Source organism: Epinephelus fuscoguttatus, linkage group LG3 (genome assembly GCF_011397635.1).
Source record: "Epinephelus fuscoguttatus linkage group LG3, E.fuscoguttatus.final_Chr_v1".
In the NCBI taxonomy this organism is placed as follows: Eukaryota; Metazoa; Chordata; class Actinopteri; order Perciformes; family Serranidae; genus Epinephelus; species Epinephelus fuscoguttatus.
In genome coordinates, this window is record NC_064754.1 from 9,495,636 (window position 1) to 9,518,121 (window position 22,486).

General features: G+C 45.9%; 1 protein-coding gene across 1 annotated transcript in view; it reads left to right on the forward strand.

Annotated features, from left to right (window-relative positions):
• LOC125885954 (B-cell lymphoma/leukemia 11A-like) overlaps window positions 1-22,486 on the forward strand; it is a 37,721-nt gene continuing 15,235 nt past the window's right edge. The window contains exons 1-2 of the mRNA XM_049571825.1: window positions 1-392; window positions 3,107-3,499. Coding sequence (XP_049427782.1) covers window positions 338-392; window positions 3,107-3,499 — 448 coding nt within the window. The 5' untranslated portion in view covers window positions 1-337. The remainder of the gene's footprint in view (window positions 393-3,106; window positions 3,500-22,486) is intronic.

Below are 22,486 nucleotides of genomic sequence, written 5' to 3' on the forward strand. Positions count from 1 at the left end.
CTGGCCGGCTTTGCCCTGCCCATGTTTTCTATGTCTCAGTCCGTCCATCTCCTGACGTTCAAGTTCGCAGGAACGTCACGTCCGCACTTGAACTTGCAGCTCAGGGGGGTATCGCCGTACCCCCATCACTCTGTCTTTGCGAGAAAAGTCATGAAGAGGTCCGCACAGCCCGTAGCGCGCGACGCCTCACCCTCTGTGTGATCTGCACTTCATTTTTTCTTTTCTTTTTTCCTATTTGGATGTCAGACGCATCAATGAAGATATTTCATTTGGAGTCTACCTTATAGGAACGGATTTCCCAATGTGAACTCAGCTGAAAAGCCGCCACTGAACCAACATGTCTCGCCGCAAGCAAGGCAAACCCCAGCACTTGAGCAAACGGGAGTTTTCGCGTAAGTGGAGATATTAATTTGACTTCATTTAGCTGTGTGTCCCTCTCAGAGAGCCACCTCTTGTTTCCTCACAGGGCAACTTCCTCGGGGAATTTCACTAGGTATGGACGCGGCCACGTACGGACACAGCGCGCTGTCCTGAGTGAAATTACAAACACATCCAAGACATCAGGCTGTGTTATATTGATTATGGGATCCTCTGGTGGAAGTTTTGAAACAGCGTGACACACAGCTTCAACTTGTGTTGGTTAACTGTGTTGTATAACGCAGCCTTCAAGGTTTCTTTCGCCATTAAAGGGCATGCATGGGCTTTATGGCCAGAGACCTTTGCCTATATGAAAGCAGCCCGAGCCTCCCACTGCTGCCATTCCGCTCTTAAGTTTCCAGGTACAGCCTTTAAAGCTGCTCCACAATAACAACCCTCGCTCTTGTTTTTGTTGTTAGGATGTATTTACAGAGGTTTGAGCTGGTTTGGACACAGGGAAGTGGTGTTTACATACCCACTTGTCCACAGCGCAGAGACCTCGTGTGCGTTACAGGCGGAATATAGTTTGTGTGTCACAGATTCCTCGCAGCTGCTGTTCTAACATCACCTTTTCAACGCGCAGTTTCTTTATCTAGTGTCAATAACAGATGTGTGTTGTATAAATCCACGCTCATGTCCGTGCGTGCTGTTTTACAAGTAGGGGCTTTTGCGCGCATGTGTTATAAAACTGCAGGGCATTGATTGAGATTGCATGATGATATTTTTCACGCTGTCGAGACGCGTTTTGATTTGCAGGACATGTATTTCCCAATATCCATTTGAGAACAGCAGGAACTGCTTTATCATTTCACTCTTATATGCCAGTGAATGTGGAGACGTCTCCAAATATACAGATATAATTTCAGCTCCAAGTGGAGATCAGGAGGCGGTGGGGTTCTTTTGTACTTTATTTATTTTTATCATAAATTTGTCTCTGCATGCTGTTCCCATTTCGGTTAAAACCAATTACGCTCTGGCAACATGTACGCCTTCATTTGAGAGCTAATTGTCAGAGGGTTTGCCAGTGGGGGGCGCAATGTGATTGTAGTCCTGTGGGCCACTTCTGAACTTGAACTTGATCCACTTTATCCCCGTGCTGCTTGACCAAGCGCACGCAGAGGATCGTTTCAGCAGAAATAAGTGATTGTGTATTTAATAATCCTTGTGCTGCTCATGTGTGGTTTCTGGAAAGGACGGAAAGGGAAAGTGAAATATGCGAAAATATTCAGAGAGAATGCAGATGTAAAATGTTTAAAGACAAGCACTTATGGGCATGTTTGCATGGAGCAATTAACAATAATTTACAGATTAAAAACAGACTTGATTTACCCTTGCAGAGGTTTCATGTAGCCTAATTAATTTCCATCTTCAACTCTGACCCAGATCTTTTGAGTTCAGTCACATTTAGTTGGAAAAATATGCTTTATATCGTCACATTATTTATTTGAACAACAAAAAATTAAAACTTGAGAACCACGCCTTGTAAAATCTTGTCTTGGGGCCAATGTTGAGCTGTCATGTAGCAAAAAAGCACTTTATTACATATTAATACAGGCAGGAGAAATTTACCTACATGCTTTTATATATCTATTGTTTTTTACTCTGTTTTAACTTTAAAAAATCCCCTGCCTCATATGAAGTCACTGATCTGCTTTAATAATCAGGGAGCCATACAAATCTGAGAAGGAAAGCGACGAGGCCTAATGATGCTCCAGATAGTGAAACAGACCTTCTCCTGTAGCCCAGCAGGAAACAGTGGCCCACACTACTTTAAATTCTGCCGCAGTCAGACGCCTGCAAAAAAGGATTATATTTTAGTTTTCAAAGTTATTCACATCACTCTTCGCGTGGCATCAAAATGAGATTATTTGGTTTGAAGAAAATCTTTCCACCTAACCCAGCCTCACACACCCCGCCTATGTCCATGGCATAAGCTGGTTAAGATAAGCTCCAGTAAAATAGGGGCAAATTCCCTCATCTTTAATGCAGTCGAACATACAGGTAACAGGGCCTATCTTGCATAGTCCCTCACCACCTCCTCGTCTGACCCGACACGGAATTAAAGGTTGAACCGGCGGCAAGAATTCATCACATCTTATCTCAACATCCCAGTCGGGGCGCCCAATGTCGTTTACCGTGTGGCTAGATTACTTCTTTTAAAATGCTCTCTCTCTCTCTCTCTCTCTTCTCTCTTCTCTCTTCTCTCTCTCTCTGCCGGTACTTCAGGGACCTACTCCACATCCAACCCCTCAATGTCTAACCTTGGTTCACGAGATCCCAGCACTTTTAACGAAATGGGGTCCAATCATCTTGAACTCAAATTAGAATCTATTTTTTGATTCTCAGAGGTGTTAGGTTCATTAAAAAAGCGAGATTGGCAGCACAATAAAGAGGGTCAAGCAACTTAATCGTTTGGCTGCTGCCTGCAAGCTGAACATGTCAGTCCTTATCGAAGCAGTCGGTGTACTCTTTCTTTCTTTCTTTCTTTCTTTCTTTCTTTCTTTCTTTATCTCTGTCTGTTAAAATATTTTTAAACACATTTTCCAGCCTGACCTTATTTCTGTTGATATCTTGTTGTAGCAATCAAACACTCAGTCTGCTTTCCAGTGCCTTTCCTGACACACATCTGTTTACAAGCGCTACAGAATCTCTCTGAACTATATCTCACTATCTTCTCTTTCCCATCCAGCTGAGCCGCTGTCAGGTGTTTTACCAGAAGAAGACTCTCAGGACTCCCCCAGGCTGGGAGTGGCTCAGGGTGAGCCCCTAAAAGGGGACCAGGACCTGCTGACCTGCGGCCAGTGCCACTCCCGCTTCCCCCTGGCTGACATCCTGCTCTTCATCGAGCACAAACGGAGGCAGTGCCATGGGAGCCTCTGTATGGACAAACCCCTGGACAGGCCGCCGTCCTCTCCGCTCGCCTCGCCTCTCTCCACCTCCTCGTCACACTCGCGGACCCACCATCAGCATCCACGGAGGGCGTGTCACCCAGTGGAGGTGGCCGTTCAGGTGTCGCCGCGGGATGAGGATTGTTTATCTGCACCCTTGCAAGGAATAATCCCCAAGCAGGAGAATATCACAGGTAAACACATGTGGGAGATTAAAATGGCTGCCACACAAGAAATAAATAAATGAGCAGGAAAAACAAAAGTAGGAAGTGAGTCTGTAAGGTGTAACGGTGTGGAGTGGGTCTACACTTCTTGAGGTTCATAGGGAGTTTATTTCAAAAGGGAACAAATGCTTTCTTAGATTTCCTTTGGTTTTCGCCTCTGTTAGTAGAGATGCATCCAATCTGCATAACCAGAGTGTGAAATATCTGCTGCTGCATTTAGGAGCTGCGAATCTCCCTCAGTGAGCCACAAACCCACATGAAAACCATCCGAAGCTGAAAATGATTGTGAGAAACGGAAACGTTTGCTGATAGTGAGGAAGACACACACACAGACAAAGAAGCAGATTATGAAAGGGAGAGAGCGAGAGAGACAAGAAAAGATGGATTTCTTTTGGTTTGTTGCTGCATCACAGATGTGCTCAGATCCTGTGGCCTCCACATTCTCTCTCATGTGGTGGTGAGAGATGTATCTGTATCCCTCCCTGGCTTATTACACCGCCATATCTCTCGTTCCCTCAAATATGCGCCTGCGAAGGCTCACTCTGATGCTAAAATTAAAAAGAGATAGAAAAGAATGTAATTATGCCAAACTGTCGAGCGTTTATTTGAGGAACCCTACAGCCACTAATTGTCAGTGTTTTTCTTGATTTGAGTAATTAAGGACTTCTTAAGGCGGCTGGTCGGTTTGTTGTTTGTCCACCGGGGCTGAATGAGGCTGTAGTGAGAACATGAGTGGCTGTGCAAACAAGCGTGGGTCCCTTATGACTGGTTTTACAGAGTGGGGTTTGATTTTGACCGGCCTATTTGAATGTTTATTCATTTCCTTTAACAGATCCGATATCGTGTGCCAGACTGGGATGATTGTCTGGGCAGATTTAATTTGAAGCCAATTCAGGCTAAATGCGTGGAGAGCAGTACTCAATAATGTGCACTACTGTACTGTATTAGTCAGTGCTGCAGCTCGGCAGACGGCATTGTAAAGGGACTACTGTTATCTGTTGTTAGCTAGTCAGCCCACTGTCATACAGAATGACCACTGTTCATTAGTGTGCAGTTTGTTAAACATCTGCCCCGCGTATGAGCACACACACACACACACACACACACACACACATAGACGGATATGTGCACACACATCCTCACACACGCCCGTCCACTTCCAACATGCCTCTTGGCTCTGTCAGCTGTTCGAACATGCTTTTCTTTGCTCATTTAGTTCATCATGCAGTGGAGTTCACATGATATCATAAGGTCACTGGCATTGTGAACGGAGCTTTATTTATAGGCCTAATGTCTCTTGGCGTTGTGTAATTCAGGCTTTTCTTGATGCTGTAACGAATAGATTAATTTGGTTGTACGTGGAGTGAGGCCGTGCCCTGCTGTGAAACCTCACCTGACTGTGTTATAACCCTGTTATAACATTTCTGTGTGTAAAACCTGGAAGAAGGGAAACATGAGTGTGTGAGGTCAGGACTGCAGATAAGGGGGAAAAAAGGGTAGATTTAGGGTGAAAAAGAAGACGCAGCCACTGTGCAGGACGGCGCACACATCAGTCACATATGCATTAAAGCAAGCCCCCGCCCACGCCTCCACCACCTCTGTTTTCTGCATCCAAGATTGATGGATACAGACTGGCAGTGCCAGCGCACCACCCCGTGCCCCATATGCTAGCTGCCATGTTCCCTCACCCTGCTCAGTTAGACGCTGACACTGAGATGAGGCATCTCAATACATACTGTCCCTACACACTGTACCTCTGCCAGGCTGACTTCATGTCCAGTTTATTCCCGGGCTGTGTGTTATATGTTACACCCTTTACTGTATCCCGCTGCACTGCATACACTCAAATGAATGTGACCCCTCTACTCCCCGCCCTCCTCCTGAAATGTCATTTGATGCAGATGGATTTCTGTATGGACAGCAGGGTATATAGGCGAGGGCTACGTTTAGGAAAGAAGCTGCTGGACTAAAGGAGCTGACACCCAGGATGGTTGAACTTGGAGGTGGAGCAGGAGGGGGGGAGCAGTTGGGGGGCAGTTGTCTGTAATACACCCAGAGCTGGAGATGAGGCAGTGCCTCTCGGTCTCCGTCTTTGGGACAGCTGAGGCCGTCTGGGAGTCTCATGGCTGCAGCTGGGGCTGGGGTCTGCAGTCTGGAGCTCTGGGCCGTTAGGAGAGGGCAGAGCAGCCTGCGTGCCATCATTTGCATGATAAACAATTTAAGATATGCATAGGGACACCGTCGCTTGTCTCCAGATTATGGATGGCCCAGAAAAAGAGCAGATGACGGTTTCTCACACAAACTATGTGACTGCGGTGTCGTGTAAAACTGGATTTATGTCACAGGATAGAATCACTATTAAGCAGGCACGCTTGTTATTCCACGGATCGAATCATTATCAGTGCCATAAATGATTGTTTGGCGTCCCTGCATTAAGTAATTGGAAGATGAAAGATGCTTTTCATTGTAATGATTGAAGATGCACTCCTGCACTACTGTACACAGGCTTCATCACGTCCTGTACCATAATTAGTATTTTTACAAAATCGTCTCTCCTCACTACATTTTACGAGTGTGGTTCCACATTCTTGTGCTCGTATCGCCACATTACTGTGTCCTGTATTTATCCATCCCAGCATTAGCACCTCTTGCATTCTCACCAGTGTAGCCATGTGTGTTAATGAGGCCATTGTAGCCGCTCAAATCGACCACTATCTCACACTTCTGCTGCCTCTTTCCAGCGCACTGCCTCCATTGTAACCTGGACTCTGAATCAATACTGAGTTAATTATGGCAGCCACCTTTCCCCCCTTTTTTCTCTATGAGGAGGAAGGCATTCTAACAACAGAGCGGTATTTCTTGTAACACCTTTCTGTGGCTGTAGCGTGTCTTCATGCAGCAGCTTGCCTGTCCTGTTTGTCCCTGTGTGTTGTGGAGACAAAGGTATTTAGCAGGCTCCGTATTGGCACCGTGCCACCTTTCTCCAAACCACTAACCCCCCCCCCACTCCCTCATAAGCGCACATATACACACTGGGTATCTGTTAGGCAGAACTGGGGGGCTGGGCATTGCATGGAGAGAGTGTTTGCGTGTGTGTGTGTGTGTGCGTGTTTGGCGGGGGGGGGGGGGGGGGGCAAGAGGCTCCTTGGTAGTGATATCTTTTTCCAGTGTGTATGTGCGTGCATTCGGGTCGTTTTGCAAGTCCACATGCGGTGTGTGCCTTTGTTTCGGTGATCACTTTAATTGATAGTGAAAAGGCACAGATGCATGCTATTGTAATTATTGGACACCAGCTAATATTATCAACACAAGCACTCCATTGTCTGTAAAAAAAAAACTGACTCTAATTTGATCCAACAGTTGGTTCGGGCTCTGATAAAATCGCTCCTATTTTTGGCTGTGGGCTCCACTAAGTTTTAATGAAGGTGAACAGGAATGGTTTTTAGGATGAATTTTTCATAGAGGACATTTTTGTATTCCAAAACCGAGCTCTAAACACCCACAAATGTTGTCAGCGGAGATTCGGCAGCCTTTGTTGTTGGATTGAGTGTTCGTGGCTCTGGCTGCATTCAAGTGCTGAAGTCTAGTGGATGTTTACATGTCGAGTGTGGATGCGGTGTTAAACTAATGTATGTGCATATGTGTGTGTGTGTGTGTGTGTGTGGTTTTTGACCACTTAAACTGTTTAAAGCTTTCCGTGTGTGTGTGTGTGCGCGCGAGAGAGGAAGAGTGTGTGTCGGGCTGTTTGTTAAAGCTTTACTACTCTGGGCGTGCAGGCTCAACATGAAAGGGTCTTTGACTTGGCAAGCCTCGCCTGAGGACACCCCTCTGTGGACCATGCCAGGCCAGACTTGGCACAGAGCGCTGGGCCTGAGGGACGGGCTGGGCCTAAATATGTGTGTGTGTGTGTGTGTGTGTGTGTGAGGGAGAGAGAGAGAGGTAGAGGAGGTGTGTTAAAGCAATGTTTTGTGGGTTTAGGAAGCAGGACTTATGGTGAGGTGGCTGCTGTGTGTGACTGACAGCAGGGGTGTGTGTGTGCGTGTGTGTGTGTGTACTTAAGGGTAGGTATGTGTGTGTTTGTGTGTGCTGTCCTCAGGGCTCCTGGCTTGGGCTTCCTGTGTCTCTGTTTGTCTTCTAACAACCCCGGTACCACAGCCTCAGGCCATTCAGGTGGAGGCTAGTTCAAGTATGCACACACACACACACACACACACACAAAAAGAGGCTTACACAAATGCATGTACCCACCCACAAATGTACACAGACACACACCTGTTTTATGAATACAACAATGCCCCTCACAGATGTGCACGCGCACACACACACACACACACACACACACACACACACACACACTGGCACACATGTACAGTGTAACCCCCCCCCCCCCCCCCCCTGTGAACTTGTGTTTTGTCTGTAATAAATGTGTTGTGGCAGAGGCCCCATGATGTGTTGTGAGTTGATGAGATCTGTCAGAAACATATGATACTTATTTCAGCCCCCCTCCTCTCTCTCTGCCTCTCTCCTTTCCTTTCCTCTCTTCTCTGTCTCTCTATCTCTTTTCCTCCCTCTCTCGCACACACACACTCTCTCCACGCATCGCTCCAGTAGTTTGTCTCGAGGGACTGGAAACTCTAAGTTTTGGCTACATTAGCGTGTCTGCACCTCTTAAAGGCTTCCAACATCCACTCTAGAGCTCATTCTCACTCTCACAGATTTGGCCGCAGAGCAAGCCAGACGACACACGCACACACACGCATGCACACACTTTGCTGCCTCTTTCTATCCCCTTTACCTACTGTCAAACGAAGCTATACGACAGAAACAACCTTGTTTGTCCACGGCTGCGTCACGCGGGATGAAAAAGCATCCTCAGAAATAAGCATGTCCTGCCGCTGTCCTGTCAATAGCGTGGCAGGCAGTCACATCACAGGGTCAGGGGTCACCTGACAGCGTCAGGGCCTGTCACGCCAGCCGCCGGCTTCACCACCTGCAGGTTAATGACTTTATTTTTAGACAGAACAGAAACAGAGAAGAAAAAAGTGTCTTTGATACAGCTGTAGCTCAGGAAGTGGCGGATGAGAGCAAAAAGGAGAGAAGTGGTATTTTAGGAAGCAGGCAGATTAGTTTGGGTCAGAATGGGAGCAGATTTTAACAAGGTTAATTTTATTTTCCCCCCAAAAAATCCCTGTTTTTCTCTAATTTAGATCACTGATTGAAACTGATTCTTATTTTCTGTGTGTTATTATCACCTCCTGCATTCAGCATGTCAGCTCAACCTCTGCTGTTCCTATTGTGACTGTAGTGTTTAAAGCTGAAGGACCATTGCTTTGTCTTTCTCACACCCATGGTGATAATGCTGAGGCCACGGAGACGAGGGGCGTCACGTTAGTTTGAACCCACTGATCCTGGTCACTATCTGTCTTTATAATGTTCTTCCTCCGCTATCTGTCCCACTGCAGGTCCCAGCGCTGGGCTTGGCCTGTCAGAATGCATGTGTCTATGGGTGTGTGCGAGTCTATTTGTACCTTTTGTGTGTGGCTGGGTGGTCGTCTACAGCTGCGTCTCGCCAACCTTATCTCAACCAGAGAGATACAGGACAGAGAGGGCCCCTGTGACTGACGTTACACTTGTGAAAACTCACAGCCCTCTGTTTGTGTGTGTGTGAAAGTCTCAGAGTGCTGTAGCGTGTCCATGTGCATGCAAACCATGTCTGCCTCTACACTTTTTCATAAACGTATACTAATAGCGCGCTGTATTCCTCGGGGGGGTTTTGTGTTCAAAAGCTCATTGCCTCCTAATAGCTCAAGTTAACTGTATATTTGATCTTAGATTCAAATCCCACGTCTTTTAAAACGATGATCAGAAGATAGGGGCCTCATTCATTTTTTAAGAGAGTGTTAATTTAGTTATTAGAATCACTTTAGGCTATATGGCGGTGTTGGTGCACCGTCGTTTGCCTCGCACAAAAGCATACAGGCACGAGTCGGCACACAAATGAGATCGGCACACACCGTCATCACTTATGCACAGATGCATGCACACACATACTTACACCTTCACTCCATCCATCCCCCACACCCAAACTGACCCCCAACCCTCATCGCACACAGACACACACATATACACACATTCATAAATGCACACTCCTGTCCCAGGCACCCTTTACTTTTGCAGGCTGAATCTCACTGATAACATGCTGGCGCCCTCATTTAAATTTGAAGCGCTTCTTTAATCTTCAAAGGCCTGATTGCTTTATGAATATGCATGGACTGAGCTGACTCTCAGTTCATTACCTTGTTGTAAATTCTAATGACCATTAGGGCCCCGCGCGGTAATTGCCAATTGTTTTGCATTTTTGATTAGCCCATTACCGGAGCGCATTCTGAACATGTCTGCCCTGCCTGCCTGCCAGGCCACGGCAAGAAGCAGAGGGAGGGAGGGAGAGAGGGAGAGATGAGGAGGAGAGGAGAAAAAAAGGGCAGAGGGAGCGTGCAAGGGAAGGTAGTGCGAGGGGTAGTGAAACACAGTTTAGGCAGCGTAAATTTGGATGCTTGGCTCAAAAATGTTAGTTTTGTTTAGGGAGGAAAGCGGGGTGAGCCGGGGGGGGGGGAACTGGATGTTCCCTTAACAAGCCTCGTCCTGCTTGTTTCTTCAGAGCTTGAGTGCAAGAGCGTGTACCTGGCTGCATTTATGTCAGCATGTGTATTTGTTGACTGTGAACGCGGACGTCCGCCTTCACTGTGTGTACATGTCCAAGTTTGCGTGCAGTTTGGTGATGGAGGGTGGGTGGTGTGCAAGGAGCGGTGGGGAGGTTCTTGGTAGTGCATCCCAATGCACGCCGTGCCTGGGACTTATGAAAGATTGATGGCTCCTAGCAGAATGGCATCGCCCTGCTACAACTTGATAACATCTAATGGATAATTTAGCGCTCTAAAACCGGCAGGCCGGTCCCCCTCTCCGGCAGGCTGGAGAGGAGAGCAGCTACTGGGGCTTTTGGGGCTGCTGTGTGTCGGAGAGAGAGAGAGACGTGAGGACAAGCAGGAAGAAAAGGAAAAGAGGGATAGAAAATGCGTGTCAGTGTTTGTGTGACCGTGACGTGAGTCTCTCTCCCATGCAGGGAGTGAGCTTGTGGTGTCACAATTGTTAGCCAGGAAGCTCTCTGGCCCCTTAACTACATGCACCTTCACTTGTAAATATTCCTGAAATAGTCATAGTCAGTGCTGTGTGGGAAAAGAGCTGGAGATGTTTTTTAATGTAAGAGGACTGGGCCTGGTTTCTGGAAAACTTCCAGCATAGGTCGAGTGGAAACAAAGCAACAATTAAATTAAGTTTAATTTAAGGAAATCTAAAATAAATAATAAAAGGCAAAGGTTGCAACATTCTTAACCACTACAGGAACATGTTATCACCACATACTGCCACTACTAACATCTGGCTTTTGTCTTTAATGGGCAAGTTTGCGAACAGCATTCATTCATGGGACAAATGATGCAGTAGTCACGGATATTTATTGGCCTCAGGTCGGATTGGTTCTGATTGGCAGTGAAATAAACAAGACAACCGGGTGAACGGCTAATTTTTGCCCCTTTTCCAGTGCTATGCAGTGGCACAGCACCACAAATTCCATCTGTCTGTCTCCAAGAAGTGCTTGAGCATCATTCCAAATTAGTCAGCACTGCGTTTGAAAGAGAGACTGAATAAATAACACATTTAAAAAAGAAGAAACCACTGTAACATTTTCTCTGGCGTCCATGCTGCTTTCTAATGTTTACTAACCCTGTTTTCCGTTTATGATGTCAAACGTGACACAGCTGAAAAAAGCAACAGCAAGACATACTCATGGACTGCAGATGGGAAAGCAGTCCACTGGCTATTTTTAGCAGGTTTTCCCGCATCCACACACTTATTTTGTTGGAAAAAGGTCACATTTAGTCAGCCTGTGTGACAATTCACCATGCTCCTCTTCCAGGAGTGTGCTTATTTTCCTACTTGCTGCCACCCGTAATGAGCAGAAAATAATGTATGGAATACCGCATCGCTTGGGAAAAAACCTGCCACTGAGTATTTCCATACAGCAGACCTGTGCTTGAATGCCAAAAAAGGCTACCTAGATAATTGAACCCATAAATGTTACAGGATCCATGTATGAAAAGGGCTTCTCTCTTCCTATTGTCTTTCGCTCTCTCCGTCTCACTCTGGTGCACCATTCATAATCTCCGTAGTGTTTACACACAGCTCCTAGGCCTACTGTCAGTCTCTTATTCCCAGACTATTAAGCTGTTGACAGTTTGGTTAATCGTCCCGCAGTTTGACTTCAGGGGAATCGGAGAGGGGTCAGCGGAGTCCGTCTCCGAGGTGTGGAGGGAAAGTGGCCCACGCGCGCGTGCTGTTCCCCGCGCCGTAGCTCTGTGCCTTCATGTCATGAGTTTGTCTCGTTTTAACAGGAGAGAGAAGGGGGTGCATTGGCAAAGCAGGAGGAGGAGGAGGAGGAGGGGGGGGGGGGGTCTGTCGTTGCTCTGGCCTTGGAGGGGCCAGGAGGGGCCACAAACACAATGGCGAAATTGTCCGGCTCGGGATCAGCTAGAGCAAGTAGCTAGCCCGGGTTAGCGGGCTTGCTGGCTGGTCTGTGTCCAGCCTGTGTATGTTCACACTCACACATACAGATTGAGAGAGAGAGACGTAGCAGCAGCAGCGGCAGCAGAAGCAGCAGCAGAGCCTGCTATGGCCAAAGGAGTCTCAGGCAGACAGCATGATAGATGGCTTTGTTAAAGGGTCCCAGGGTGTCCCCTGAACTTGAAGCACTCTGTTTATCTTGAATAGGAGAAGCCCAGAGTGTTGGGGGGCAGTGAGGAGAAGGAGGAGGAGGAGGTGAGGGAGAAAGGGAATGATATAGCTTTCAGGGGAAGGGAGAGAAAGGGAGTGGAGGAGGAGGGTGAGGGAGAGTGAGGGCCTGTATCTGGGCAGGCCTGGCTGGGGGTTGGGGAGGTTAAGGGGGGGTCGTGAGCAGGCATGGCTGCCGGAGAGACAGAGAGGAGGGAAAGAGGGGGGATGGGGCAGCTTTCCTAGTAGCTGTCCATTAACAGATGAACTTGGCAATGGTCCAGGCCTCAAAGGTCTTGGGAGACACACATGCACATACAGACACACACATGGATGCACACTTCCCTGGTACCTGCTGACTGTGGATGGAATGCCACCATGGTTCTTTTTTGTCCAGAGGCGAAAGAGGACACGTCTCTGGTTCACCTATGTCAGAACCAGTTCAGACCGGTTAGCTAGCCAGGCCGAAGGAGGCAAGACGGACAGGCCTTGTTGCCCGGCCCTCCTCTCTCTCTCTCTTCTCTCTCCAGCTCGCCTCCTCTCGTCCTCCGCCTCTGTTTTCCAGGCTTTAGAGGAGGAAACAGAGAGAACCTCTAACCTGAGGGCACAGGACAATGCAGAGGAGAGAAAAAAGAAGCGAGGGAGCGTGGGAACAAAGTGAGAGACGAATGGATCTGCTCGTAAACAGGGTGGGAAGAGGAGGGAAAAGTGTTTGGTTGTTGTTGGTGCTCTCCTCTTGATGGGGCAACATGAGCTTAACACCACCGCTGCTATTGTGTACTGAAAACATTACAGCAAACATGAGAGTGGTGAAAAACTGGGGGAGAGAATTTGATATGGAAGATGTACATAAAGGACTGTTGTGCTGTGTGGGCGAGAAACCTGCTATTTGTGTCAGCTTTACATGCATGAATATACCAGTAGACCCGTATATCATATATGTACACATGTGGCAGTAATGGAAATCATGTCCCTGAATGTATTTGTGTCTGTGTACGCCATAAAATATGGACGCAGATCCTCTCCTAATTACGACTCGGATGTGTCCCTTGAGTTTTGAGAGCAGGCTGTTCACCGTTCCACTTCAAATGCTTTCAGCTCACACACACACCCTGCCTCGAGATGGCACATCAGAAAGCTCCGTCACATCATGAACATCTGAGGAACTCGAGGAAGCGAGAGCTTATCTCCGCAGGATTGTAGAAATTTTTAATTTGAGTCCCCGTTCAGGCTATCATTCGTCTATCACCTTGATTAAATTGTCTCCGTGATTGATCTGAATGTTTACGGTGCTGGACACACACCTGGTTACAATATCGAGTAAAAGAGAGAAAATGTGGTTGCGACTAAAGCAGAAGTGAACATGAACTGCCGCGGTGGGAGAAGCGATTTGTTGAAAAGTGTGAAACTTGTGTGAAAGGTGGTGTGCGAGGCTATGATGAGGTTTGTGTAAGAAAAGGAGTGGTTTAGGTGTCAACTTTCGAGCCAGCCTTGCAGGTGTCTCTCTTTTTCGCTTTCTCTCCCTCACTCTTTCTTTTTTTGTCCTCGCTCTGGGCCTTGTGGTCTTGATTATGACAAATGGACACTAGACAAAAGCCTTGGAGAAGTTGATTCATCTTGTATTGAATATCCTCATATTATTAATTTCCTTTGGTTCTTTGAGGTTTGGTATACATTTATGAAGCAAACATATGATGAATGTATGAACTGGGCTGGGTGTTGAAAAAGGTGTCTGATATCAAAAGTTGACATCGAATGCTGGATCAGATTTCTAGGCTTCTTTGCTTATTCTCTGACCATATAGTTACTGATCTAAATCAGGAAACTTCAAGACCAGTTTTTTCTTCAATATTAATGCATTTAGCAATTTGGCAAATTGTTTTAAAGGTTTATATTCCTCGAACTTTAACCCAGTCACCAGAAAAAATGTTCATATTGTACGTTTTTGCAAACCACGGACACTTTATATTTGTACATTATTTTGGTTTTATTTAATGGTTTTGTTAGGTTTAGGCATAAAAATCACTTGGTTATGGTTAGAAAAAGATGTTTTTGCTTAAAACACCCACGTTTGACACGGGAAAAGCAAGGTCAGATGAGGGGAAAACATTCAGGTTGGGTGGCTCACATGCTGCTAGGAAACGCTGCGATGTATTATTGAAAAACACCCAAGTTTGGTGTCACAAATGCTGCTGGGAAATGCAGCTATGTGCCGCAGACAAACCCAGGCTCTGTAAAAAAAAACATACCCAGATTCAGTGCCACAAATACAGCTGCGAAACACCACAATGTACCACTAAGAACACCCAGCTTTGGTAAAACAACACCAAAATTCAGTGCCACAAATGCTGCTCGTAAGTGTCATGATGTGCCGCTAAAATCACATATACTCTGTTATAAAAGCACCCAGGTTTGGTGCTACAAAAGCGCTTGGACATGCTGCTAGGAAACACCGTGGAGTGCTGCTAACACCCAAGTTCGTTGCCAGAAACATCACTAAAAATGCCGTGAAGGGTCACCGAAACACAACTGCGATTGTCGGTTTTGAACAGCGGTCTGCAGCTTGGCAGGTCTCTTACCTAGGTGACACCACCATCCACCACCAACTCCACCGTCTGATTACAAAGGTCAGTTGATATATTGCATCACTTTAGGGACATTGATATGGTATGTATGAAACATGCAAATGCGATGTATTCCTGTTTGAAGCAGCATGTATTGCAAACTTTTTTTCTGGCGTCTGCGTTAAAAAAACGAAGGGATTATAAAACTCATTGTTTGCTATCCTACTGAAACTCCTTCAAACAGTTCTTAGCCCGACCCACGATGTTTAACTGGATGTCCAAACCTGCCAAAATAAACAATCAGCTGATGTCTGGTGGATCCTGGTTGATGTCTCTGCATGTGATGTTGAATCAAAGGACAGTCGTGATGCATCTTGTGTCATCTAGATTGAGTGAGTTTTTATGTATAAATTCATCACATGCATGCTGCGGGGCAAAACATGGATAATGTATGTTGGCGTGTCTGTGTGTGCATGTGTTTGTGCGTGTCTCCGTGTAAACGAATGCAATCCCATTTGCATGTATTTCACACATGCTCACATTAATTTGTTATTTATAAAGAAGGTTCTTCTTTTCATCTTCCCTTTTTTTCTGTGCTCTTTTCTTCCAGCCCTCCAGCTCTTGCTCTATTTCTCAGAAACACGTTTTTCTTTTCCAAAACTCTTGCGTGGCTACTTTGGTGCTGAAGCCAACTAAATATCTCGTTTCTGTGTGTGTGTGTGTGTGTGTGTGCGTGCGATGATGGCTGTTTTTATAATGCCCCCCTGCAAATTTGCATATGTATATGTGCAGATTGTATGAGAAGAGCTCTCACACTTAGACCAGTTGGACGGGGAGGGTGATGGGGGCCGTTGCAAGGGTTGTGTGTGTGTGTGTGTGTGTGTGTGTGTGTGTGTAAGGGGGGTCGTGTTGGCGCTTTCAACCCCCCCAGACAAAGCCGGCCACTACTCCCAGATGGTAGTCTGCTCTCTTCGGCCATGTGTCTGGTGTGTGTGTGTGTGTGTGTGTGTGTGTGTGTGTGTGTGTTTATGAACAGAGACAGATACAAAGACGGAGAGAGTGATTGTGAAAATTTGCAGGCGAGACTTTGTGTGCATGTGATGCAGACAGAGGATGCTGATGGTGCGACACACTGTGTGAGTGTGTGTGTGTGTGTGTGTGTGTGTGTGTGCGTGCATACATGTGAAGAGTGTGAGACTTAATGGACTTACGCAGCTCCATGCAGCGTACTTTGCATGATGTGACTAAAAGCAACTCTGTGTGGTCTGCTATATTGTCTGTGTCTTGTTCAAAATGCATTAGAATACATAATGCATGACGGATGGACAAAAGGAAGGGATAGGCATAAAAAAGGGAAGGTGTGGATTGAGAGATGGACCGACAAGACAGACAGGGAGGAAGGCAGGAAAGAGAATAACAGAGGTATGGATTGATAATTCTTTGTCTTAGCGGTGATGACCCAGAGATGTCCATGGACGTCAGGTTAATGGGGTCAGCATTAAATAGCAGGCGTCAGGATTATGTTTACATCAACTGTCTGCTGGACAGCGAGTCAATGAATGAGTTGTCTGTCGTTTATTGTAGAGGACATGACAGGAAGTGGGTTTGATTGATTTCCAGGGGGAAGTATTTCAAATCAAATTTGGAGAACAAGGAAAAATAAGCACTTATTACCTGCAGTGGCGCCCCCAGAAATGAACGTTTAGAGTTCCACGGCAATAATGTGTCAAGGTAGTATGTATCTGCACTTGATAGGCTGCTTGTCCTTTTCCTTAAAAAGACAAATACACTGCTTTAATTCAAAGTGATACATTAATTTTAAGGGGCAAAACATTCATTGGGAGCAAGACTTCAAATTTAGAGGAGACTCGTGGGTACCCATTCAACTTATTTTCTTTCCAAAATCTTGAAGTGAGAGTTCAAGGGAAAGTGGCCTGGCCTAAATTTGAATCGTTAATTAGTGCCCTCCCCGACAAGCTACGCCGACATGGTTGGTACCTGTGGATGCCTAAGGTTGTCTTGTTTCCTAAGATACCACTACCTTTGCGCTAGCTTAAAAAAATAGAGTGCACCATGGCATCTAAAAGGAAGTAATGACGTTATTTGTGCTGCACACTTACAAGTGTCTTTTAGATGTCAGGTGGAAAGTCTTTAGCTCTAACAGCACGCAGGTCCTGATATTCAATATGAAATCCCACCTCAGGGTCTCGTCTAAATCTTGGTGTCCCCCCCGGGGCCGTATGTTAAAACAGGCCGGCAGCCCTGTTAAAAACGAGGGGATCTATCGCTTGGACAGACTCCAGCCTCTCTGACCTTGATGTTTGTTTTCCTTGTATCCCCAGACATAAACATGGCTCTCGCATCCAGACACACAGACAGACAGGAAGTTATCCTCTCTGATGTCTTTCTCTTGCATCTGGCTCCTCGGTGAACACCGGGCAGATGTATTGGGTTTGAAAATGTGTATGTGTGTGTGTGCATGAGTGCAGAGCCATGTGAACCGAAATGGTGTGTGACTTTTTCACTGTGCATTTCTTCACCCACACACCTCCCACCCCGGCCCTTCTCCTCTCTCATACCTGTCGGACTGGTTCTCTCTCTCTCTTTCATTAAAGCAAAGCCCTTCTCCTTTTTCTTGACCAGGTAGTATTTTGTTATCAGATGAGAAACCAGACTCCCTTATGACAACCCTTTACCCCATAGTTCAAAGTGCCAAGATAATCGTTCTCTATTTATACCTTTATTGAGGCAAGCCCTTCTCTGCCAGCGAGCGGTCTGGCAGGGAGTGCTTTCCATGCTGGACATGCCCTGTTCTCCCCAGGCTCTGGTACTGCTGTGGTCTGCCAAGTCACAGGGCCAGATTGCCTGTAATAGGCCTGCCATTTCCCTCTCATCATCTGTCAGCACTCTGGATCCAACTGCAGGGTCCAAAGAGGACTACCACTCTCCAATTAAAAAGGTTAATTTGCCCTCGCCCATCTCTTCCGCCTCTCCCCCCTCCCTCTACAGCTTGCTATGTCTTCATTAGCACTCATTTGTGCTTCTCTGTTGCTTTTCTTTCTTTCTTCTGTTGAAAGTTGCCTTTTGTAAACACTAGTTTACAAAGAATAGGTAAGAGTGAATGTCCATTAACATTTTTTTTTTCTGTAGCCGGCATGTTTATTAAATTGTTCTCAGTGGTTGAAAAGTGCTCTTTTTTATAGCCTCGTCCGAGCAATTCAAGTTAAAATCAGCTCAATTTCTCTGCACGATACGGCCTATTTAATTTCACTTTGTACTTGGAGCACTTTAAACTGACCAGCTGCAGTAGAGGAAGCAGGAGATTAAAGATAGACTGTGACATTTTGGAAAATATGCTTAATTTCTTTTTTTTCTGACAGATGAGAAGATCAATAGCACTCGAATGCCTTTACTTTAAATATGAAGCTGCAGACAACTAGCTTAGCTTAGCATAACACCTTAAAGGAGTGGGAAACAGCTAGCTCGTAGTCCTGTCATCACTGTGAGGTTGCAAGGGAACTGGGAAAGATTCTGCTATAACTGTATCTCCTTTTTCCAGTCTTTATGCTAAACTAAGCTTATCAGCTGGGTCACTTTTAAGCTAGTCTGAGTGGGCGGAAGTTCGCTGCATAAATCAGCCTCTCACTGGGCGGAACGAGCCACCCGCTGAAGTCCCGCCCTACCACCTCCGGTTGTGTAGCAGTTTTCAACCGTTTTCAACACATCCTTAACTAACTTTTGCGGTGTTTGATCTTGCGGGGATGTAGCCATTTTTCTGCCATGATTCGCGTCCTGTAGACGATATTTTTGTGGGCGTGTTACACCAAAACCTGTTTTCCCCCGGCAATATTTTTGCAAGCACACCGTTGCTGTGGCACCGCCCAGAACAATTGTGATTGGTTGAAAGAAATACAAGCAGCCGGGGCGTTTTTTTCTCCAATCTCAAAGTGAGAGTCGGCCCAGTCAGACCTTTCTTTTCTTGAGAAAGGTCTGGTGAGCAAGACTGCTTTTAACCCAATTTGGGTCAATTGAAGTTCTCAGTATTAGTCAACTGGACACCAACCCAGTCCTGGGTAAAGTTACCCATGAATATAGAAACCACTGAGTCACCAGTTACAACTAAAAGACGTTATTTTGACCCAGTTTTGAAACAAACCAGCCACCTGTGTATGGGGTCACCAAGGTCAGCTATGTGAGTAATTTCCTTCTGCGTCAGAAACCAACCCAAAGAAAGACCCAAAGCTCATACCTTGAAACTGGGTTAATGACTCAACCCCATGTTTTTAAAGGTGTATTGACTATACAGATATGAGAGTGGTATGAATCTTTTCATCTAACTTTTGACAATAAAGTGAAACAGCCTATTTTCTCCAAATTTACCAACATTATTTATTTAGGGCTTTGGTACATTCATTTTGAACTGGGAAGTTGGAATTTCTGAGAAAATTCAACTGTAACACTTCCGAAAGTCAGATTTTTGACTCGGAAAGTCAAAGAAAACTCACCAACCCCATCGTTAAAATCCAATATAGCTTCTTCGCACATCATCAGTAGTGAAAGCTGCAGTAGTAAATCCTACTGTCTATCTATCTTTGGACATTTTTCTATGGTGTTTCTACTGACCAGAACTGGTGTGGCTAACATTTTGGTTCTCCACCTTGTTGTACTGGAACAAGGTCAACTCAGGTGTGAACAGTTTCCCAGCTCTGACTTTTGACTTCCAAGGTAAATGAGTATGACCAGAGGTGCAATAACTACTAAAAGTATGTAGTCAAAGTCAAAGCTGCAAAGCTGTCAAACCCTTTTTTTGCATTGCAAAGAATTCATCATGCTCAACAAGTAGGAAAAAATGTATTTGGCATTACACTGATTTTAAGAATTGAGACAATTTGACAGTGAAGAGAAAAACCTGCCTGTCTTGCTGGACTTGGAGATGGCCGGTTGACAACTCTTTTTATGTGGTAGCCATTTGTCATTGTCATTATCCTCACACACTGGTGTCAGTTTTTGAAGCCTAAGTCAAATTTAAAAGGATGAGTGGTATGCAAGTGCTAAAGTAATGCAAGCTTACTTTCCTCATCTGTGATCTGCCCTATTCAGAACAAGGGAGCAGGGATCTGGTTCGGACAGACCTCGCCATCTCTGCTTGGTGCCTTGGCCTGTTCCTGGCTCCTCTCACTTCCCTCTTCCCTCCCCCTTCCCCCAGTTCTCCTTACTCCTGCCATCTTATTATCAGAGAGGTTGAAGGAAAGAGGCCCCTTGCATCTCCTCCTCTTCTTCCTCTTCTTGCCTTAAGCTATAGCAGTGCCATCACACAGCAAAATAGCCCCGTCTCTTCCAGCCCACCTCCCCTCCTTCTCCCCCTCAGTTATCTGAATCAAATGTATATGGACGTTACGTGGACATGTCGCTTTGTGAACCCAAAGCTCAGGAAGGAAGCTGCCCCTAACCGCTGCCTGTTCCGCTGCTTTCTGTCAGTTACCACTGCTGTCAAAGCTCCATCCCCGTGTCAGGCTCACACTGCCAGCAAAATGTTGCAGGGCCTTTTTTTGTGTTTACTTTTGGGTATCTGGATCTTTACAGCAGGATATTGAGTAGGCAGTTGAGATATAGCATTTGCTTTTAATGCTGGCATTTCTACTTTTTGGCTTTGTGGCTTGTTTAATTATGGTCTCGATCCTATTAGATTTTTGGCCATTTTATAGACTTCTGGCAAAAGTCACCTGGCAAGCCTTTGTCCAGAGTTTTTAGGGTAAAAACTTTGCTCTTACAAAGCACATATGAACCTCATGCAGTAAGTCGTATTCTAAAAGAAAAGGAGCAAATCAGAAGGACAGAGTGTTGATATATTTTAAGAAATAGAAATTATTGGATTTTGTTTCACATCATACTGTATGCGCCAACGTCTCAGCAACTGATACAAATCAGCACAAAATATAGGCACAGTCATACAATTAGTTTACCTTAATAAATCAGTTGTAGCAGCTGCGTCGTCATCTGCTGTTAAGTATAGTGGCATACTAAATGAAATTGGGGGTCACCCTTGGTAGTTTTAGCGATTAACATAAGCTAATGACTTGGAAGGATGAACAGGAGGTGGAGATAAAGAGGGGAGAGAGAAGGAGGGAAGAAGGGGGATGTTGTCTGGCTCCCTCACCCGCCATTAAGGGCCTGCCCCTGGACTGGGAGTGCGGGCCAGTTTCCCATGCACCGGCGGCACAGGCAAGTCCTCTTTGGTTACACAAAATGTCTGCCTGTATGGCCACGGAGAGAGATATTATTAGCGTTATTTTGCCTTAGTTATCCGAGAGCACGGTGCTTGTAGGCCCCCTTGTTTGAGTGGCTGACAGACACTTGAGTTTCTGCAGCAGATTAAATGAAATTTTAGCAGCTTTTTCTTGGGGCCAGGCCATAAAAACCACACAAAGGATGCAGCTGCCACTAATGTAATCTAGAATGGGGTGCTGCAGTGTAAAGCTGTCCACCAATCTTTTGTTTTTTCTCTTCTTCTCCTCTCCACGGCTTTTTACACCGTTCTTGACACCCTTCAACTACACCCCTTCCTCTTCAGATAATATCCTTGTTCTTTCACTGCCCTTAATTTCTCTTTTCATCAGCTACCCCTCTGTGCACCACAAAGGTGATGAAACCGGACGAGAGCAATAAAGGCCATGTGTTTTAAGAGCAAACATCTTTTTTTTTTTAATGCCTTTATTCTTCTGTACGGCCGTGTCAAAGGGACATGAGATGGGATTGTCTGCGGGCCCTATCAGCTGGACACGTATGGAATGAGTACAGGATCTTTACAGTTTGAACTTGCGCAAGTCCACAAAGTTCATTTCTCGGAATGCAACACAAGCAGTCCGCCGGGGTCGATGCCCCCGCGACCTCCGCGTCAGTCAGAGGTTGTCAGCCCCTCTCAAAATGACAGGGTGAATCTTGAGAACCTGAGTTCATGTTGGCAGGGAGGGGAGTAACATTCCTGTCAGGGCTGTCATTGTATAAGTGATAGGAGAGAGAGAAAGAAAAATAGGGAAGAAGAGAGAGAGACAGAGACTGCGAGAGCGCACGAGAATCCCCGATAATTAAAGCCGTTTGTTAATTACATTTTTTAATCATTTGATGTTGATATTTGCATCAGCGCAGCAAAATTGTTGCACATCGGTGACGCCTTACATCCAGACTCCACTTCTGTAAATGAAGTTTTATAGTCTGTTAGAGAAGCAATGGCACAAACATCTGGCCCATAAATCTCAGGTGGTGCTGCAGTCAGAGAAACCAGCTCTACCCATCCCCTCATCAGCCATTAATCCAAATTTCCGCACTTCCACGCCGCCTTATTTATATACGGTTGGTTAGCTGGTAAGCTTTCCAGAACTGCAGGCACTGCAATTGAACGTGCTGTTGCACTATTAAATGCGTATGACAATAAACTACAGTACAGTTGAACACATTGCTTTAGCAAGAGCTCTGACCCCTTTGTGCAGATACATGATATGCTCTGGTGAGTGTGCATAGTTGCATCATGCCTGTGTATTGGCTGTGTTTCTTGCCACTGCCTGTCGTGGAA